The following is a 22,690-nucleotide window of genomic DNA, read 5'->3' as shown; positions in this document are numbered from 1 at the left end:
TTTGTCCTCCTTGCGCCTATTCTTTTCCCTAGCCAACGCTGCCTGCGTCCTCACTGCCCTCATTACTCGCTAGTCGTCCTCCCTGCGCGCTCATTCTCTCGCCAGTTTATCCAACTGTAACTTCCTCTTCCCTCTCTGCTAACTTACGTTTTTCTTGCTCTGCTATCTCCCTCCTCCACTTCTCTCTCCCTTTTCTCCCTCATCTCCCTTTTCTCTCTTTCCTTGAGATCCCTCTCTATTCTTTCTTCCTGTTTCCTTTCTAAGTGTTCCCTCTCTTCCTCCCTCCTTGGTTCCCTGTCTTCCCACTCCAATTTCTCCTCTCTCCTCTCTGTCCTCATGCTCTAATCTCACCGCCCTGTCCTTCTCCCTCCTATCCTCCTCATCCATTTGTTCTGCCCACTGTCGTGTCGCTGTCCCTTTTCAGGGTTTCTATCGCCTCGGTCGCCTATTCTTTTCCCTACCCAACACTGCCTGCGTCCTCACTGCCCTCATTACTCGCTAGTCGTCCTTCCTGCGTGCTCGTTCTCTCGCCAGTTTATCCAACTGTAACTTCCTCTTGATTTGAATACCCCTCTGCTGCCCTTAGTTCCCTCATTGGATACATTCCCTGTTCGTGGTCCGTATCGCCTGATACTACACACGGAGGAGCATGGGCAGGTGCGGAGGGATGGGTCCTTTGGTCCTTCACCTCCTGCTGGCTTAGCATCCACTGACGCCTCGCGGCATCCCCCTCTCCCTTCTGAAACATGCGCCACAACTTGAATATGGCCATGCGTTTGGTCAATTTCTTCCCTTGTAAGCACCCGGTATGTGTGTCAATAGTGATTGCGCACGTCCTTAGAAAAACTTCCACAAGGTGGCCATGGTTTGGTTAGTTTACCTTCTGTACTTTCTGACCATTCTATGCTATATTTGCATATCTTTTCCTTATAAGGCAGAAGTGTCTTACACAAGTGCTAAAGGGGAGTATTCCCCCCCCCACTGTTACCTTGATATGTATCAATACCTTTTACCTGACCTCCAGTCTAGCGTTTCGCTAGTCTGCTGTTAAGGGATAAAAAGTCACAATGCAATAATACTTTCCCGTTCTACAAGCCTCTCTGGCTCCACCACTTATTAGGCGTGCTCTGCACACCGCCCCTCCTTCACGATCGCTGCCTCCTCAGGCACACAACCCCAATCCTGCGCATGTGCCTTCCGCAGACCACCACTGGTCACCTCGTCTGCCAATCCCAAGTTCTCGATACTAGCTCCTCACCGTCTCAAGCTCTCTGTGTCCTATATTCAAACCTAAGGGTGACATCACCAAGCTACCAAAACCACATAGGTAAATCAAAATTCGAGCTCACACTGCAATAGACCGTTACTCTGAAACCCACACCACAACCCCACAGCTGTCTTCCTGCACTCCAGGCAGAGTATAACAATATTCTCTTGTGATCGAACTGCACCCGTTGCATCGCCTAACGTGTGAAATGCCTCACTCAAGGAGACTTAACCAGCCGACTCACCTTCCACAATCTCACTTGCTAACCCTCATGGGGGATACCATCATCTATGACTCGAGCAAAAAAAACCAACCCACAGGAATACCTTATTTACATAACTTTTTTCGTCCAAGCCCTTGAGTCAATAGTCTGTTATTCACCAGAACCTTTTACCTCAAACACCAAATGTGTCCTAAACATAGAAAAAGGACTTCCACCTCCGCTCCTGTCCCTACTCACTATAACCATTTTTTTAAATTTTTTATTTTTTTAAAATTTAATTTAGTTGGAAATTCAACTTTACAAATACATAAAATTCATCATTAAACTTGTGATGTAAATTACTTTAACATGTAATACATACATAATTAACAAAAAGAAAAGGGCAAACATGTTATCATAATTTCAATTGGTCAACTCTAGCATAGGGTGAAGAAGTAGGAATTGGGCATGTTTCACGCAGCATTAATTAATACGGAGGGGGAATAAGTATTTCATTTTCATTTTACAATCTCAGAAGAATTTCTTTCATACGGGAAAGCAGCATCAAGAATATGCAGAGTTGCAATTCTAGTTGAAATTTTACAAGACCCAAAAATTTCTGCCCATATTTCATTGTCAGTTCTCTTGAAGTACTTTGGTGTCATGCAATTGGCAAGTGTCGGACGCTGCGAAGTAAAAACTTTACATTTTGTGATGATGTGACGAAGAGTTTCTGTGACTCGTCTTTGCAGAATCGACAGTGGGCTAGTTCTTTTTTTAAGAAGACCTCGTCTGACCAAGATCTCATTTACTGGCCACAGATTAAGACGAAATCTTAGAATTTTGGATCTCACTACAGGCGATGGACATTTTACATGATAGTCTGCCATCGTTCTAAATCGTTTATGACCAAAAAGATTCCTATCAATCTTTTATTGTTACACATTTTTCTTGTGTTAATAACCAATTTGACTGATAGAGTTTAATCTTAGCTCTGTTCGGATTCGTAAGAAGGAGATCAATCGAGATATTTTCATTAGCTAGCACATTCAGAATATATGTTCTCCAATTTGAGGGAAATGACTGTTTGGAGGTAAACAAATGATTGGCTAGAATGGCAAGACTATCTCGATTAGTGATTCCTAAGCGACATTTCCGAAGTAATGCACACATTTTCCAGGTAACCTGAATATGAATTGAAAGGAGACCAAGTTCAAACCTAAGTAACATGGTTGGAGTGCTTTTTTGGTAAGTTAAATACAGATTTCCAGAACTTTGCTTCTAACTGATTCCAAAATGACTGAATTCTTGGCAGCACAGTTTCCATCCCATAAGTAATGATTAGTAAGACCTTTTTTTGATAAAAGGTCATGATTGGTATACATGTAAACTTACCAAAGTTAGCAAACAAAATTCTAGCTTGAGATGTAAGCATATTAATTTTGGATGTCGATGCTAGTTCAAGAGATTTTTCAGGGATGGAGTTGTTAAAGTTCATCCCTAAATATTTATATTCCGACGCCTCCTGTCATTTTTGGTTCGCTATTGACCACTGATACTTATTTGAAAAGGACGATTTGGGTTTTCCAAGTGCAATGATTTGCGTTTTATCTTGATTTACTATTAGATTGTTATTAGAAGCATATTGAGCAAGTAAGTCGAGAAGAGTTTACAGTCCAGATGGAGTTTGGGATAATAACACCAAATCGTCCGCATAAAGTAGCCAAGCTATTGTTTGATTTTCTAGCTTTGGTGAATCAGAGGAGGCTGTTGCAAAGGAATTTGCTATATCCAGTAAGAAAAGATTAAAAAGTGTTGAGGCAAGTATGCATCATTGCTTGAGGCCTCTTGCGGTCATATATGTTAGAAAGGAGGCCTTCCATATTTAACTTGATTTGAACAGACGTATTTGTATGTAGAAGACTCACAATTTTGACTAATGATTCAGGACAATCATATTTCACTAGTTTGCTCAGGAGAAGCTGTCTGTCAATTGAATCGAACGCTATGCGGAAGTCAACAAAAGCCACATATAATGGTTGATTCTGCATGTCGTAAGAGGACTTGAGGGCATTGAGTAGTGTTAAATTAATTGTAGTGCCTAGTCCAGAGACGAATCCAGTTTGAAATGGGTCCCTTCGGTGAGTTGATAATGACCAAGCATTCAAATCACGAAGAACTAATCTACAATAAATTTTTGCAGGCACATCTAATAATGCGATGGGCCGGTAACTCATGGAATTCTGACGGTCTCCTTTTTTATGAATAGGCACTATGATTGAATGAGTCCAAGATTTTGGTAGCTCTTGATTAGATTGAATTAACTGAGATATGATGTAAAGGATGGAAGCCCAGTGGTCAACATTCTTTTTTAACACTGCCTTGGAAAGTCCGTCCAGACCAGGGGCACGAGACATGCTGGCCTTATTGATGAAGAAACTAATATCGTCTTCATCAAATTTCAATTTGAATGTGGAAGGCAATAGACAAGGCTCCTTGAAGGATATTGGAGCAGCCTAGATAGCTGAAAAGTGAGTTATCCAATCTTTTTCTGTCACTCCATTTATTTGAGAAGTTAATTGCGAGACATTATTAACCGAATTAAACAGTTTTCTGTGCAGTATTTTTACTTTGAATCTGCTTTAATATAAGTTCGCCATTTTTTTGTCGTTTCAGTATTTTATATTCGTGCATCCAGTTTCTATAGGACGTTTTGATAGCACGCAAGGCTGAGGCTCTTAATGCAAGAGGTGCTGTTAAAGCTTGTCTTTTCAGCTTTCTATGCAGTGACTTTCTATTTCGGACAGCTTGATCACATTCTTGAGATGTGTTTGGTCTTGAGTTCTGAATAGTGGCATATAGCTGCATTTGGTCAAAAGGTGCCATCTCATTTATGTGAGTTGTGTCTGTGCATAACTTGTGACACAATTTTAGGTGATCTCGATACCGCACAAGCGATTTATCAGTCAATTTCAGCCGATTTAAGGAACTATTTGTTTCAACCAAGCCTGAAAAGAGTTGTCTCTGTGAATGAGGAAATGTAGCTAAGGTTAGTTTGAATGTTAGTGGCCGATGATCGCTATATTCAGATGTTATTATTGCAAAGTCAGATATCTGATTGAAAAGACTTTGTGTTACATAAATATAATCGTTAGTTGCACTCTGCGTCCCTTGAACCAAGTTGCATGAGGGGGGGGGGGGAGTCAGCAGTGCTAGTAACGTTCAGCATTACCAAATTCCAAGATTTCACAAAATTTCTACTCGTTCTTGTTTTTTGTATTGTTTTTCCTTAAAAAGATGTAAATTCAAATCACCTGCGACAATGATGTGTATAGTACCGCCCTGATAGGATGATATTCTCCATTATAGTAGCCAAATTTTTAAGAAATGACAGTCGAAATACCCATAGGATTCCAGTACAAATGAATACAAGCAATTTTGAAAGAGCTAATGGTAATATAGGTACATTGAATGAAGGGTTTGGAAGCAGAAAATGAGGTCAATTGAATATTAGCTAGTGTATTTGTGGCAGTTAGCAGACCCGACATAGGCCTCCCTTTAGTAACGCGTATTGCAGGTTCTAAGAGGATATCATAGTTGTTCCAGGTCGGCGGGACTGACAACCAAGTTTCTTGAAGTAGTATAAGATTGTGATTTCCCAGTATACTTCCAAGGATTATTAATTAAATGACTAAAACCTCGAGTATTCCAACTAATTACTGAGAGGCACACTTGGCACAAGTCCGGATCTAGTTACACTCTTGTAATGTGACTGTATTCCTTAAGGTCATTCTGAGCTTCTGAGGCATTATAATTTGGCATGTTAAGGTGAGGATTCTGCAAAGTTTTAAGGCAGGATTTTAATGGACTTTTTGTGTCATCATTAACTGAGATCAGGAAACCTAACTTGTACAAAGCATCCTTGGCCGCCCAGATGATGTTACGTATTATCAGGGATTTAGTCCAAATAAGGGCTATGCCAAGGTTGCTTTTATTAGGGAATTCAATTTGATCCAGATCGTCAGACCTAATTTCCCTAAGCGCAAAGGTATCAGAAAAAACTTCAGAATACGATAATATGATATAAGATGGAGTAATATCTGGTCGACCTGTAAGCAGCAAGGAGTGTCTTGTTTCTAATCTGGAATTAATCTTTTTGGAAGTTGATAGAGAGCGTCTTATAGACATTGTATTAGAGGGCATAGTCATGTATCCATTCGAAAATGAGGATTTTTTTTTATTAGTATTTTGATTAGTGCTAAAAGGGATTACCTGACCTTGTCTGGAGTTCATCTGCCATAATCGTGCAATTGAATCTCTAATTTCCTCAAGGTCAATTTGAGATAAACTTCCAGAATTTGCTTTTGAGAGCGAAGAGCACTCTGATGGATGGTGCTCCGACTCAGCAGAGAATACTCGTTTAAGAGTGAGATCCCTGATTTCATTAGTAGAGGTCATTGGCAGGGGTGTACTTATGGAAGCTGCAGCGCATTTAGCCGGACCATTCACTGTGATAGGAAAGCAAGGAGGTTCGAATTTTCGCTGCTCTAAGTATAAATCAATTTCCCGCCTTAAAGCCTCTCTAGAAGTAGCAATTTCATTGGTAGACAACACATTTTATTTTTGAGTAGTAATGGTAGGACACTTCTGAGCAGAATAGTCTTGGGATTAGCTGAGGACAAAGACTGATTCTCTACAGCTAATTTAATCAGTTCGTCAAGAGGTGGATGATCAGTAGTTACTTTGAGAGATTCACACGGGTCAAGGAATTTTTTGTTATGGAACTCGAAGCAGCAAGTGATCTGCTGCTAGCACGGGTTAAGCTATTAATAAATTGTTTGGTTGCAGAAGTTGCCATTACTTTAGTGGACTTAATGTTCTTTGATTTTTTGTATTTTATTTATTTATTTATTTTTTGTTTCCTGTATTTTCTTCTCCTTTGGATTCAGTAATGACACTTGATTTGTGGTTCTTTGTTCAAAAACAGGGTAGGAGATTTTAAGTTCTTGAGCATTGCTCAAAGATTTGGCCATATTATTAGCATGTTGGGCATTTTGAGTTGATGGAAGCGAGTCTGTCGCAACCATTGTCTCCGTTATAATTCCTTTAACATACGGCACAGAGGACACTGACTCTGCTGGTTGCTTAGATGGTGAAGTTAAAACTATAACTGTAGTCTCGGGAATAATTTCCTCATTTTGGCAGACTCTTTTTTGTGAATGGTCATCAGCATAGATCATATTGTTTACCACGTTTGCAGTTTGATTCTGGGCAGAGTCTGGGCTAAATCCTTTTGTAGATTAAATAAATTATCAAGTTTTTCATTGAGAAAAACTTGAGAGTGAGCCAAAACTGTTGTCATAGTTTTCTGAACGAGTCTCATAGTATCAAGATTGGCCGCAAGTCCCTTTAATCTGGCATCCAAAGTCTCGAATAGCTTGGCAAGAGTCATTAGTGCAACATTCATCACCTCTAAGGTCAATTGAGAGGTTTTTAGAGAATGAGATGTTTTTAATGAAATCTGTGTTTCTGTAATAGCCTTACGTGGCGTGGGGGCAATATAAGAGACAGCTAAAGCTGAGATATTACAGCTAGAATGCTGAGACATGTCAGGCGACTGTGAGAGATTAGAGCCCTCTTCTCTGGCTGAGAAACAAGAATTGACAGAATCAAGTTCTATCACTGCATCTTCATTCGAACTTGAAATATCAGAATTCAATGTGCATGGAACGCCGGAAAGAGCGTAATATCATGCTATCTGTAAGAGAATTTGCAATGTTAGTAGTATTAAGCTTTGATTCAGCCTGTTTTTTTTTTTCTTCAGAAACAGATGATGCCTGAGCACATACACCTAGACAAGGATTCGATGCAGATCCACAATTTTCAGTAGACTATTGCAGATCGTTTAAAAGAGGAGTGAAATTTGTAGAAATATTTGCGGATGTCCCAAAGCCATATTTGCGTATGTCAACATTGTTCATCGTAGCCGCCTGCTTCTTGGTGGTAGTTTTGGCTTTAGGGTGGGGCGTGCGAGCAGTCGGAGTCAAACAAATATTAACAGCCTTCGCGGCTGTGGGCAGCTCATCATGAAGTGGTTGCTACTCTGATATGATGCGCTGACGTATGTTAGAAGGCATGGCCGTAGTGAGCCGGTAGGGGCCCTTTGTCTTGTACGCCATTCAAGCGTACAGCAGTTTAAGCAAAGACGGCTAATCTCCCGTGTAATATACACACAATCAACACAAGAAAGGAAACACAGTAACAGCGAGGAAGCACCATGCCCGAAGCCCCGAACGCCGCAGCGAAGCGGCAAAGCAGGACTCAGCGGGACTCACACGAGTGCGCGCGCCTGGCTTCCTTTATAGTCCCACCTCGAATTCCACGGCTACAAAGCCTAAGCAAATGAAAACCAGGTGTAATTCACTGTCCTTGTTTAAAAGTTCACCTTATGAATAAGGTAGTCCATGCAGTAATCTGAAGTCTGTGCTTCACAGTATGAATCCACAAGCTGCCGGGTAAACGTCTGCGGCAAAGCGGGACTCAACAGCACTCACGCGGGTGCACTATAACAATACTGGACAATACTAAACAATAGTCCACAATACTCAGTGCCCTTGCTCATACCCACAGTTACTGTTGTACTGGGTCAATACTTAGATTCTGTGCTGTGCTAGCACTGCTCGGCTCCCGGCTCCCCGTCAAGGCGCTCGCCTCCATGTCCTGGTCTGCCTGGACAACTCACTGACCTTGGGCAGGATTATTCTCAAGGGGTTCCTGACGACCTGTAAACGGGCACGCATGTTCCCGTCGTCTTGTAATTTGTGAGGGTCCCGCAGCCTCTCAGGTTCGGCGGCGAAGGAGTTGACCTGGTGCCGGGCTGGCACAGGCAATCTGCTACCAACTTGTTGGGATAAACTCCCAGGTATGCCAGAGGGCCACTAGGAGTTTGCGGACTCTTGGAAGGTCCAACACCTTCCCTAAAAGGTACGTAGGACTCAGTCAAATGGCAAGTTGAAACTGCGGTTTATTATTGCATAAACAAACGGGGATCACTACAAGGACAGAAGAAATCTGAACATCTCAACGTCTCCTGGCTCGCAGGCCCGTTTTGTATCCTGATTGCGTCATGGTGACGTCACAACCTGGGCCCCTTTCCATAAAACTACTGGAATTGGGTACTGAGTAATAGTCCACCCATAGTGGACACTATACCTGTTAATCTACTGGCTCTCGCATGTCCGGTAGCTGGCCTGGTCCCTCCCCAAATAACTATAACAAAGTTACAGCGTGAGAGTCTTACCATTGGTTCTTGCACGTTGCTACACACCCCTAGGAGCCTGAACTGTGATTGGCTAGAGCTGACCTCCCCTGACCTGGGACACGCAAAGGTTCTCAGCTCTTAGTATACTCTCTCAAGGCAATAAGAATGAATGTGTCTGCATTGAAACTTGTGTGTACCCCCTTAGACTATGAGAGTGCTCGTTCATCTTGTGCAACACTTGTCTCGCACTGTAAAATCTTTGTTGCAAGCTTCTGTCTTGCGGCGTGAGATTGGCTCCCTTTCCCAGTGCTGGTTGCTGTCCATTGTCTTGAGTCGGCCGGGGTCACGTGTTCGGAGACCATGATTTGGAGCTGTGCAGCACTGAATTATTTGCATTTACTGCAGCTGGTGTTACTATCGTTCAGGGAATAGAGTGTCATCAGTATCTGGTGGTCTTGGCAGCAGGTCCTGTCTCACACGTTTGCTCTCTGTTCAGCCTGACTTCAGATCAGCTCTTTCTGAGGGGTTGTGGCCTGCTGCAATTTTCCTGAACCATAACATGGTTCCTAAAATGTTCAAGCTATGCTATATTCTCCATAGGTTAGTCACACTTGGCTCTATCAGGTCCCATAGGTGCTCTTGCAGTTCCATAAGGTTATTCGCATATAAGTATCTGCAAGCTTTACTCAAGATCTCTTGCTTCTTGCGGTTTCTACTTTGCTGCGTTTAGCTAATGGCAAAATAATAAAAGCAATGACGGTATGTATATGTATATGTATCTGTCCTCTAACTATAGAACTGTCTGTTTGTGTTATTCATGTATTCAAGTGTGTTTTTGTGTCCAAGTGCGCGGATGGCATTTGTGCTTCATGTCTAACACTACTAAATTTTGGTATCTCTATCGACGTCCGCAACATGGCTTCTTGGCGCTTTAGTCAATACTGTCAATTGTGTTTTTTTTGTTGTTGCAGCCTTGGACTCCCCGTCCACTCTGGGGTAGACTTGTACCACACCTGGCCTGTAGGACGGGCTGAGGGTGTACCTCTCAACATACTTCTCGATCATTGGAGCACTAGGAATTGGTCTGAAATAGTATGGGCGATCACGGTATCTCCTAGCCTTCTTCTGTGTTATGTATCTTATAGGAGAGGGAGGAGTGGGCGAACTTCCCCATCCCTCTTCACAGCAACTTGTTCAACGTAATGTACTCTGACCTTCCAACTCAAAAACGTCTAGGAATGCCTTGAGAAAGGCCTTTTTGCAGAGCTCTCTAGAGCTTTTTTCCAAGTTCTATACTTCCATATGGGAAGTAGAGAGACAATAAGTTTATTGGTTCTTCCTCTCCATCTTGGAACGGGAAGGATCCATTGCCTCAGAAAAACCTTTCCGTAAAGGAGCTAAACCTTTTCTTGTATCCAAGCACTCCAATCCAACACCTCTTGACAGTACATAAGTACATTTCTAGCACTGGCCCTATCGCCTCCAGTAACTGTTGTGTGCAAAATACCCCCATACCTTATGCACAACCACTGCCTGCTCTAATATGCCTGAAGTATGGAGAACCTGACGGGGGGGCAGAAGCAGTGCTATTGAGCGGATTCCCACAACATGAAAATAGACTAAAAAGGCTAAGAACTAAACAAGGCTGTCCTTTTTTCAAAATGAGCAAAGGGAAGCCACAATTATCTCTGGACCTTTTGAAAGTACTGAAGTTTACCATTTGTGGTCAACCTTTAGAAGAGTATATATTTAGGAAAATAACCATTTTGGAAAACTGTATAAAGCTGTAGAGCCAATATTTTTTATAGTGCCCGTTCCTTTGAAGTATGATTGGTAGGGACAGAGAGACTGGGGAACTAGGATCAACACTACACATGAGTCTACGTGCAAGTTTCAGGAACTGAGGTAGGGGAGCTACACCACAGTGGGAATACATTAAAAAAGAGTAATAGCAGTCTGAAAAGGCTAGGGTTGGGACATCTTTCCATTTGGGGGTTTCTAGTGTACCATGTTATGGTATCCCTAAGCCTATTGATTTGCTAGGATCTTTGACTTTTTTTGTCACATGGCCCTTATTCCTGCGCTTTCCTATGGTAGCTGTGATGAATCAGCAATGATTCATCCCAGAATCATTGCCTGGGACCCTTCTCATGTGGCCATGGAAAGGCAGATGCTTCCTGATCCCGACCCTGGAGGTGGTGTACTGCGGGAGGATCACATGGGGGTTGGGGGACATGGCTGGAAGACTGGGAAACTCTGGTTTAACTTTCTCTGCAATCCCACCATTTTAATGGCTGTTTGCCAAACGGCAGAAGTCCGAAAGTCGAACTTTGAAGACTACAAGTCCCATAAGTACTGGGACGAGGAAGAGGACTGACTCATGCTGTAGCAGTAGTCGGGCATTTAATCCTAATGCCCCACACCTGAAGGACGCCGAGAGGCTTAAAAGGCCCCCTCAGGTGCAGGCAGTAGAAGGAGCTATGACTGTGACTGGAGTGTATGCAGTAATAGAAGAAGCAGAAGGAAGAAGGCACAGTGTTGGCAATCCAGGCAGAAGTGGGAGAACCAAAGGGACGCCTGGACTCTGATGTAGCAGATTTCACCTGCTTGTCCTGTGTGGGTCCTGTTCCCCCAAACTCTGGTGTGCAGAGGCTGCGCAGTGGAAGGCGTGCAGGAAGGCTGCCTTTCCCCATGTGAGCCTAATTGCACCGATTGCACAGCAAGAAGCGTGTCGGAGACCGTGGTGAGCATCTGTCGTGAAGCTGTGGGTTATGAGGTCCCAGATTCTGGTCCTGCAGGAATTGTAGATAGGCCCACTAAACCTACACCAACCCTCAGGCCAGTGACTATTAAGCCATAGACCCCAAAGAATTCAGCTCCATTCAGCCTTCAGTGGATTCTCTAGCTCGCTGTATGGCGTTTTTGAATCTAGACCGCGCATGGACTAGAATCCATGGTAAATGTTGCACGGACCAGGCGTTTGAAGCACAGCTCCAGTCCAGGCAAAGGGAGCAAGAAACCTGCGCCCAGGATCTGAATGCGAATGTCCCTTGGTGGACAGCTAGACATTACTGTATATTCGAACAATGGATCCCTAATCCACAACACTGGGGCCAAGAGAACCACTAGTAAGTGGCTGTGTATACTGTTGGATAAATTATGTGTTTAAGAGAGGAGATTGTCCATTCAGCATAAGAACCTCTGTGTCTGGAGAAAACATCACACATTCTGCATACCCCTGTCTGAAGCACAGGGGTCATTGGGTTTACTCGCCCTGAGGAAGGCTCAACATGGATGCCGCAACCATCGGCATGCCGAAACGTGTTCTAGTGCTCGTTTACTTAAAATATCTGAGTACTATCTAAAGTTGTTTAGATTTGTCACACCCACATAGGCAGACAAATGACATGATCATCCATTAATCGCGTCAATAAAATGCAGAAAAACAAAACACTCCAGGAGAATATTATATATATATATATCTCCTGGATCTACTTCAGAGTAGTACTTAGCCTACTTTATAGTAGTTCAGACGATTGTTTGAATTGGTTTTTGTGTCCTCCTGTTTTCTTTGCTTTTTCTTTGAATTTCTCAAGCATTTGTGTTATCTTAAATATATGCACCTTCCTAGAACATTGGTTTTAGGCCTTTTGTATTGTTAATGAAAATGTACCAATTGCCATTTTGAATGTACCAATTGCCATCTTGTGCATTAAAGTAATTTTGGTACTCTTAGACATAATCTTTCTTGTGACCTCTGTGCACACAACAAATATGCGAAAATAACAAACATGAATAATGACAACACATTGCGTTGTCCGTAACGTGGTTCCTCACTTTTTGTTTAATATTGTATTCTGCCCCCAGTCCACGCCTACACTACGGGGAAACCCTATGGTTTTGTAAGACAGTGACTATTAAGAAGCACTTCTGACTTGACAGTTTGGGGGGGGAAAGGGGAATGGAATAACAAAATAAACTGCCAGATATCCATTCAAACCCCTCTGTCTTGACTCAACAAAGAAACATGCAACTTCAGTCTGTTGGTCTCTTTGAAATAATACTGCTGATCTGCTTAATGCTTAGTTGTCTGAATTAATGAAAATAAAGCTGTGGATCTGCTTGCTCTTAGTTGTCTGTGGAATTGTATCTTTCCAAGTTATTTACTATTCTTGTATTTCAGCAGAATTCTGTGTAGGCTGTTCTCCTTATCGTGCTACTTGCAATTGCACTGTTCCTGCTGCTCACGTGCTAAACCGTGCAACCTCTTATTTCCTGCTTGATCTTTCTATTTGCTTCCTCCCTCCGCTCCTGCTACTTGGTTTAATAGTTATGTTTGCACCGACGCATGCTGCTCAGCTCTCTCTGACTCTCTGACTAGTCGGTCGGTTGCTTAGCAATGCGCAACACTCTTAGGGAACCTGATGCTCTACAATGTCATGTGCACGTTACTGGGTCCTTTTCCCAAACCCTGGCCGCTCGCGGTGAATATCTTGGAAACTAATGAATATCTCTGAAACGAATGAAGAAAAAACTACTTGAATCACCTCGCTAACCGTGCTTGGCTATTCAGGTTCAAACAATACCTTTTTAACTATTTTCTCTGTATCCAGTCTCTTGAATACCCAAAAAATAGATTCTTAAACAGTTTCTCATTTCAATTAAAACATTTAAACAACATCTTAATGTTCCTTTACGTGTGCTGCAATTAGTTCATCTACAGTGACACTTAGCTTTATTCTTTTTCTCAGGATTTCTCTTTGACAGGAATTCTAGTTGCTGTGACCTCTTTAGATAGTCTGTTGATGAAAGGCAGTTTAGAACCTTGGCGAAGGTTCCAAGTTATGTCACAGCTGCCCCTTTTTTTTTATTAATGCCGTGTGTTTGTTTACAAAAAAACTTTTCACACTTAAGACATTTTCAAACATATCTATATGTATCGGAACATAACCTATTACAAAAATCCAGATCAAAACACCCATACAAAATTTCCACTATTTAAATTTAAAGTCCGTTCTCGCATGAATTACCACATTAAACACTGAATAACTTTTCCGAATTGCTGAACACATTTAATGGCAAAAATTACGATCTTAAAGTTCTATTAGAGAAAACATTTAAAAGCGCTCATTTGCTGGCACACAAAGTGCACATTGTTATTAGCTTGAGTAGATGACTTCCCACAATCTTAAATTTAGTCAATTACAACATGATTCATTCTGTACAAAAGTTCATTTTCAATTTTACATAATAGCCTTCCCAAGGCACACAAGAATGAAGTGTGGGGATTATTCATGCATTTGACCCATAACATTTCACATGATGATACAGAGTTCATCGCGTTACTCTCCCCCAAAAAGGTGATTCTATCGCTTTCGAAGTGACTGCAGTAAATGGCCAAATGCTTGATAGATTCCTTTTGCAGAGCTTTTTTACAGAATTGACATGTATCGGAATTAAAATACAGCCACTGACTGATGCGTTCTTTTCAATGAAGCTGATTCAAGCAAAACTGCATATAGATGTCACATATTTTAATATCAGGAAAACACTCTACATACATCAGCCTGGGAACCCTTTTGTGTGTGTAAAGCAAATTCTTTATAAAACCGATAAGAACCAATTTCATCCTGTGATTCAACCCAATCCATCTGATATAGCATTTTTTTTGGAATATCCCACTTGTGTTATCAGATCTTCTTTGGTGATGTTAATGCGTTGCAAAGCATGATCCATTCTTTTCTTTAAAAGATTTATTGAATGTGGATTCTGTGAGGCCAACATTCTTGAAAATTCCACATAAATAGAATTTCGAGGGGGATCCAACATTTTAATATAAGAATTTAGTTGACGCCTCAGGAATCGAGCTGATAGGCTGGAAATAACTAATTCTATGCCTAAACAAGAGTTTGGAACCGTGTTTGCCAAATTCAAGACTTTTTTCCAAAGGTGACCTTGAAGAGAATTTAATATGTCATTGATGTCATGGAGACACAGTTCTAAATTATACAAAAGTATTGCTTCAACTTTAATAGATAGAATTGAATTGCAGGACTCAATGAAAATGTACAGTATTTTTGGTAAATTACCCTTAGTTGAGAAGTCAATGGTCTCAATTTTGCTATTAAAGAGTCACGCCAATGTTTTTTCAAAAATTCATTGGTGACATCAAAACCCAAATATTTGAGCATAGATATTCTGTCCAATTTAAGATTGTTGATTGTCCATTGATAGCGTGGGATTTTTTAGAACCTGACAATATTAAGATCTTTGATTTTCCTGCAGTAGGACGTAGATTGTGATCAAAGGTGGAAAAAGCCTGTAGTTTATTTTGGAGACCCGTAGGTATTTTATCAAAAATTCGAGTATCGTCTGCGTAGGCAAGCCAATGTATTTTGAGATGACCAAGTTTTTCCGGATAACATAGTATTTGATTCCAAATCGCTTCAATATCAACCAAATACAAATTGAGAGTGTTGATGCAAGGCTACAGCCTTGTTTCACCCCCGTACAAGTAAGAATGTTATGTGTTACATCACCTTGCCTATTGACACAGATTTTAAAGTATGTGTCTGTATGTAATAATGCAAGTAGTTGAGTGGTGTTTTCAGGGAATCCAAGTCTTCTGAGTATACACCATAATAAATCACGAATAATGTAGTCAAATGCTGAGCATAAATCTAAAGAGGCCATATAGATGTTGCCCACCAGATTCTTTTTACAAGAGTATATCATGTGCGATAAAATGATCGCATTAATCGACGTGCCCATTTGTTTGCCAAACCCAGTTTGGTTCTTGGATAGCATGTCATGAGTTTTCATGAATTGCTCCATCTCCTTAAGCAAAAGTATGGAAAAATGTTTATAGACGAGTCCATTAGGGCTATTGGCCTATAATTTACGGGTTCCGCAGAATTGCCCTTTTTATAAATCGGTACAATCAATGTGATGTTCCATGAGTAGGGAATGGTACCTGTATTAAAAATATTTTCAAATTTTAAGAACCCTTTCACCAATCGTTCCTGAGAAGAAAAATCCACCATTTTGGAATGGGATAATCTCACTCCCCTACATTGTCTCTCAAGGAAATCAGCACACAAACTTAAAAGAAAACCACCCACTGAGACTTATTGAATTGGTCTACTACTGCCTCTATGCCTACAAAACCTGACAGTCGAGTAGACGGACCGAAGACACCTTCAGCTAGGAAGGGTGTGGGTCCCAAGTGAAGCCAGAAGTCGTAGAAGTTGTGCAAACCGTGGAGGAAAGAAATACAGAAGCCAGTGAGTTTAACCTGGCGTACTGATTCCTTGCATAAGCACTGCCGGCAACAATATCCAGCTTAATAATCGCTTGCTTAAGAGCAGAACTGAGGTGAATTTGTTAGCTGATGTCTTTAACAATGAACCAATTGTAGCACTCGCGTGTGATCTGCAAATTTCTCGTTCACTAACGTGAAGAGCGGAAATGCTGCAGAAAGCAATTGTTCAACTTCAAACTCTGAAAAGTACATGAAGTGACCATGTGTGCCTCATTAAGATTCTAGGAGGCAGAGAAACTTCAAAAGTGAATCTTTGTAAATGCAGTTAATCGTTGCTACTGAAATTAAGCCATCGGGGTACTGGTGCTTTTTTTAAACCCTACTCTCGGCCTTAATGTTTTGGGCCATCACTTTGTTTGTGGGATCACCAAGGCAGGTCTAAAAAGGCAGTTCTGTACAATTGGCTCACTATGAGCCCAGTCCTGCACCCTTTGTAGTGCTTTGCACTGTTTTTGCCTGGTTGCTTGCTCCAGACAGCCAAATACATAAACTTTAAGGGTGGACCTGCATATCTGCTGGTTTTTAGGGCCAACCTGATGGGCTGGCTACCAAAATCTTTGTGTCTGCCTCTTGTGTTTGGAGAGCTGCCTTAGGTCTGCCCATGAGTAAATGTGTATATCTACGGATAGACCCTTTGCATTCCTCGCTTATGCTGGTTTCTTACCCAAATTAAGTTTGGCCACACTGGCTGGGCTTTGTACTTGGTGCTTGGTTTAGGACTTTTCTTTTTCTTTCTGAATGTCCTTCCTGAGCTGTTCTTTGTCCTCGTCACTGACTGATTCGGATGTCCCATACACATTTCTCAGGTGTATTGCTGCTGTCTTCTGATTTTACAAATGTGTACCTAGCACCTCAAAGACAGAAGCCTGTCATCCAGTGGTGTTGGGGCACCATTGCCCCATCTCTACTCTTAGTCTGAGCAGTCTTGGGTCACCTCTACTGGTGTGGGGACTGTTTTCTGCAAGCTATCTGGATCCTGTTAGTCAGGTAAGCCTTCCTGGTGCCTTCTTGAATTATCAGGGTTGGACCATATCCTGCAACTTGGCCTGTAAAATAGGTTTGTACTCACCTGGTTGTTCCGCTTTTCCTGAGATAAGTTATCTGAATCTGGCACTGTGAGTACTTGCCACAGGATCCAGGGCTGCTGGGTTTATTATTGGTTTCCCCATCAAGGGGGCCCAGAGTTCTGTAGTAGTGGGGTTCCACAGATCACGATCTACCACAGTTTGTCATTGACGTTCATGGCCACAATCCTGCTTTGCTTCCTTCTTTCCTGGGTCTTGAACATGGCACTGGAGCTCTTCAAAAGGTTCTTCCCCGATGTCCTTTGGAGTTGGTCACATTTCCTGCACCTGGGAGGTTGAACAGATGTAGAAACTGTCTTTTCCCCATAACCACCACTTTGCCTTTTGAACTTGTTCCATTGTTTGCTATGGGGATCTTTTCAACACTTACACTAAATTGTTTTTCTAAGGTACTCACTTGAATACTTAGATTTTTCTTGGGTTCCCCTTGGGGATCTGAGGTTTTCGACCACAAACTGGAATTTGTGCTTGTACCACTGATATATTATGTATTTTTAAATCATTGCATTACACTCCTGCCTACTGAAATTTACTAGGTTACTTTGTATCTTCTTGTATTAAGGAGTGTACTGAGAGCCTATGGGTGGTGTGATGAATCCTACTGAGTCATCTCCAGACCCTATCTTAAGTATCCTCCAATGTGGCCAGGGTAATGCAGCCGTACCTCACCCTAACCGTGAGGGTGGTACCAGGGAGAAGGATCACATGGGAGGAGAAGGCTATCAAGGGGAAATGGTGACTCGTTTAGGAGAGACACTGTATTCATCTTCTGAGGATGAAGGTGAAATAATTCCCAGAAACCTAATGCCTTGTTATCATTGTACCAATCCCTCACTTATAAATACACAAAGCACCTGTCATGAAACATCTTCTAACCAGAATAAAGTTGGGACCTCAAGCATTCAGGAATTAAATGTGAGAATTGCCATAATCCTGACGCAATTGAAAGTCCTCAAATTAATGTGAAATTACAAACTTTGCACAGCCTCCCCTTACTATCAAAACTCTGTTCATTAAGCAGTCTGAATGTATTGAAAGTGTAACATGGAACAAACGTGTTACACAATCCTCTGTGCACTTCAGTTCCTATAATGCTAGAAGTACTGGGACGAGGATGAAGGGTTCAGAGGCAATGAGGACTCAGAATGAAAAGGTGCGGTCTAGTTGCTGCAGACCAAGGCACCTAAATTGGATATTTCAATCCCAAGATGAAGCACAGCTGTAACATGCAGGTGAAGCAGAGGAAGGCCAAAGAGTTGCTGAAGGCTATGTGAGAGGCATAGTAGAGGAAGCTGAAGCTATCCGAGGGGCAGGAATAGCCACGGCGAGAAGCACTCCATCAAAAGTCATCAAAAGGGGGGACATGAACTGAATTACAGAGTACGCGCAGCAGGAAGTGGCGTACTAAGAAGAAGCCCAGCCGGAGAGGAGACGTGCTCCGAGAGTAGCCTATGGCAGACCAGTGAAGCCATAGAAGATCAACAGATCTGCCCGTGCTCCAGAAGAGAGACGTGCTGCTTACCGGAGGTTCGCAGAAGAGAGAGAGCAGACTAAGCACAGAAGCTCTGCTGCAAAGACTGACAATGCGAAGGATCCGGCGTAGAGAACCGGTGAGTTGGCTGAATGTAAATGCTAATACCGGGGCGCTCCATTCAAGAAAATGAATACAATTTGGAATACTGAACAATTAATGATTTAAAGCAGGAACCTTTCTGAATGTCAAACAAGTAAAGAAACTGAATCAAAGCGGCAAAAGACAAAAGTTCTCTAATAAGGGACTAGCAGTGAGGAGAGTTTATAACCAGCATTATAAACAGCCAAGAGGTTGTCAACAGGCTTTGGTAGAACTACCAGTGGGAACAACCTTAAACAAGCATTGCCTACAGCCAAGCGGCTATGGGAAAGCTATATTTAAAATACCACTGGGAAAAGCTCATAACCAGTATTTTCATCAGTCAAGAAGTTGTGAGAAAACCTCAATAAAACAAACCAGGCATCAATCCCATTATAAGAGATATTCTTTTGGGAACGGATATATCTCACACGTTCAACAGCCAAGAGACTGAAACCATTCAGAAGTGCGAAGGGCGTAACTTTCTTTTTGGAATCTGAATTGGAGGAAGCTTGTAACCCAAACTGCTTTCAGTCAAGAGGCTGTCTAGAAGCTATTAAGAGACACTTTGAGAATAATTCTTCTATGTTCCGTTCTCCGTCTAGGGAAAACTGGAACCCAAGTTGTCGAGAGACTATAAGAAAGGGCAGTTGTTCAATCCTCCTTCCAAGAAAGATTGGCATGGAGAATCTTGGAATCAATGTTGCCATCAAGTTGGAAAGTAGTTGTAGGAGGTTTCTTTCTTCCTGGCAGGTGAGTATACCAGGAAAAGGCATATAGCGGTTAGTCCTGGCAGGTGAGTGTACCAGGAAAGAATTGGTAAAATACCTTTATGGCCAAAGGTGTGTTGATTATTGACAAGCAGTGGCATCAGTAAGGCAAATTGATTTGCTATCCTGCCAAAAGTATTTCAAGAAGAGGTATTGAGAAAGATTGAAGTGCTGTTTTGACAAAAAGTAGTTCTTTTGAAGAAAGTGTTACATGATAACAGAACCAATTGCAATGCTTGAACGTGTCTCTGAAAGGACAATTATCTTTTCAAGAGGGATATTGTGGAAAACATTGATTTCTTTGGAACTATCAACCAAACTTTGTGGAAGAGACATTTGTTGTGTCCCAGAGAAAGATACAGTGGTTGACAAATACTTTTCTATTACTTTGAACAGAACTTTGTTTAATCAGAATTGTAATCTAAGTGGTCCTAAATTGATCCAGGGGAAAGGAGTTCAACCCTGGTCTAAAGGATTTCCTTGAAGAACTTTTAAGTTTGAATTACTAAATTGTTTTGTTGAACTAACATTAGCCATATTATCCTTTTATAATTTTATTTGTTTTAGTGTGAGGGCTAGAGATATTTTGGACACTAGGTCAGCTTTCTTTACTTTTAGTTTGCTAGGCAGGGACCTCTCCATTAGGTTAGGGAAAGTTAGGCGTTTATCAAAATCCCTTTTTATTTTGAATAAATGGCAAACCTTGAGGAAACGTTACTTTTCTGTCTGTCTCACATTTCTGACTCCTCAGTGGTTTACTATTGTGAGCCTAATCCTGTTTTGGCGGCCCTCTGAGCACCGTTGAGGAAGTAGTAACCCCTTTTAATCTCTCTGGGAACTGTATATAGTATATGGTCTCCATGTGTAATAATAGTTTACTATGTTCAAACGTTTGTGGGTATTACTGTGCTTTTTAAGTGTTGGCATTGTCGGTATTGATCATGACTATGTAAATGCATTGTACTGTTGTCAAGTGTTCATTTTCTCCCTGCCCCTTAGCCTTATATGTACTCTGCTTACTAGCAGGTTTTGGGGTGTGCATAGATGTTGGAAAGGATCTGCCATCCCCTTTCCTAAACTAACCGTGGTTTCACTCTGTAATTTAATAATTTGTATATGTTCAGTATACCACTGTGGTGTATACTCTGGGGGTAATTATTGGGACTAATTGTACATTTCTGGCTGTCTCCATTCTCCCTTCCTGACAGCTCGTCCATAGTTAAGTAAGATGGCTCTGCATCTGTCTGAAGAGAGCTGTGGTGAGAGCTCCCTAAAAGCTAGCTTCAGAGAAGCCAGAGTTAAATCGGTGCAAAAAAGGTAGCAGGCGTCCCTCTCTCGGAAGAACATGGCATGATAACCTGTTCTGTGGTTATTACCCACTGTGAGAGTTAAATCAGTAGAAGATATTACAAGAACACAAGCTCCAGGGTTTCAATACATAAAAGCAGCTCATAGCAGGCATGCAGGTGTAATTCGAACCAGTTGCAAGCAATTGGTACCCCCCAGGTACCCCCACTTTCTACATGTAATCTTAATTTTATTTTTTATGGCTTATTACAAACCTTTAAAATATTATTGTTTCCAATTACACTTACAGCATCACATTAGTTATCGAACTTAATCCTATACAAGACAACATAAATAAAATCACAGTAAAGTAGGCATACATCATGATGGTATGAGCGTATAATTTTTTGATTTGGATATGATCATTCACTTTTTCCAATTTAGCTATAGAAAATTAGTCAAAGCAATTGTCAATTGTCTGTCTGACTCGTCAAATAACACTTTCCACCATTCTTCGGCAATAAATGACTTTCTTTTTGCAGTTAAGCTCACCAATTGTTTTGTTCTTTCTGGGCGCAAGGCTGGACAGAATAGTGTTAAGTGCTTTAACGTTTCATCTTGTAGGTTACACAGTCTGCATTTTTGAGAACAAACAGCATGTTTTGTCCATAATCTTAATCTTTCAATTGTCGAAGGGAAAGACTACAAGGAAAAATGAATTGTATGCCGCTGTGAAATTTGGATTGTATTGTGAACCCTTTTTTAACCAATTAAATGAAAGAAAACATTACAGATTAATTCCATTCTAAGTGTAAAATAATAATGTTCTGTTCCTTTTAGTATCTCAAAGTGTGACGAGCGCTGTTGCTTCCTGTATGTCCTGCACACAGCACAGGATTTTCAGCTCTATTTCCCCTCTCAGCAGCACTGTAAATGGTGAGTTACTGTAGACGGTGAGTTTAGCTTTCCCGGTGAGTTCTTTTTATGTCTCTCTACTCACACTGCACATTAGAACCCTCTGCCCAGCCTGACTGTGGTACTCTTGAAAGCTAAGCTTAAGGTTCACCTTCTGGCCAAAGAGGAACAGACCCCACCCATCGTTCCTACTTGACATGCTGCGTTGTAATGTAATTTTGTGTATTTGTCCAGTGCTCCTCTTTTAGTTTGCAGCACTTGCAACAATCCAATCCCGCCCCCCTCCCCCACCCCCACCCCCTCTGGTCAATGCAATGTTACCTTTGTAAGTCCTGTTTTTTATTTTGTTTGGACCATGGTCCCAATGCCACTTTAGTTCACGCCCTTATCAGGTGTTGTGCAGAGACACTTCTTGGGGGAATGCATCCGCTATCTGTAAAAGGGCTATTCTTTCATTTTTTATTGTAACTGGCATCCCTGTTCGTGAAACAAAATACAAATATTTCGCCACAAGCGGCATTCTTCCCATCTATGCCGATGGTGGTAGATTTGTTGTGCAGGAATTCCAAATCAATGTAATCTCTTTGTTAACGGAAGGAGAAATTGAGTTTGTATTTTTTCCTTTGTTTATTTTTCTTTCATGCCTTCTCTCTCCAACTTTTAGCTGCTCCCCTGTTTCCAAATACTCTTTTTCTCTATTAAGCTGCATCAGTGAAATGCAGAGTCAATGACTATTGGTGAAGCAAAGCTCTAGGGAGCCCAGCCCCTGAGGATGCTTTTGGCAATGTACCAAGGTTGTTATCTGAGGTGTCTGGGCCTGAAGGAGTATCTGGTTAGGATGCACTGTGGAGAAGGGGCCTGGAAGGGAGCCTACATCGGAGAAGCAGCAGTTTAAGGAGAGGAAAGCTTCATCGCTGCACTGCCCAACTCTCACCCGCCGCCCCAGTGCCTTTCACTATGCAACATCTGT

At 41.7% G+C, this 22,690-nt stretch overlaps 1 protein-coding gene across 1 annotated transcript in view; it reads left to right on the top strand.

Annotated features, from left to right (window-relative positions):
- The window catches only part of MAP3K6 (mitogen-activated protein kinase kinase kinase 6), a 1,613,301-nt gene that overhangs the window by 501,291 nt on the left and 1,089,320 nt on the right, over window positions 1–22,690 (top strand). Inside the window, exon 13 of the mRNA XM_069622894.1 lies at window positions 21,646–21,741. Coding sequence (XP_069478995.1) covers window positions 21,646–21,741 — 96 coding nt within the window. The remainder of the gene's footprint in view (window positions 1–21,645; window positions 21,742–22,690) is intronic.

The sequence above is a fragment of the Ambystoma mexicanum genome, chromosome 11 (assembly GCF_040938575.1).
Source record: "Ambystoma mexicanum isolate Mex_15411 chromosome 11, UKY_AmexF1_1, whole genome shotgun sequence".
Taxonomy (NCBI): domain Eukaryota; kingdom Metazoa; phylum Chordata; class Amphibia; order Caudata; family Ambystomatidae; genus Ambystoma; species Ambystoma mexicanum.
This window is presented reverse-complemented; position numbering and strand designations above follow the sequence as displayed.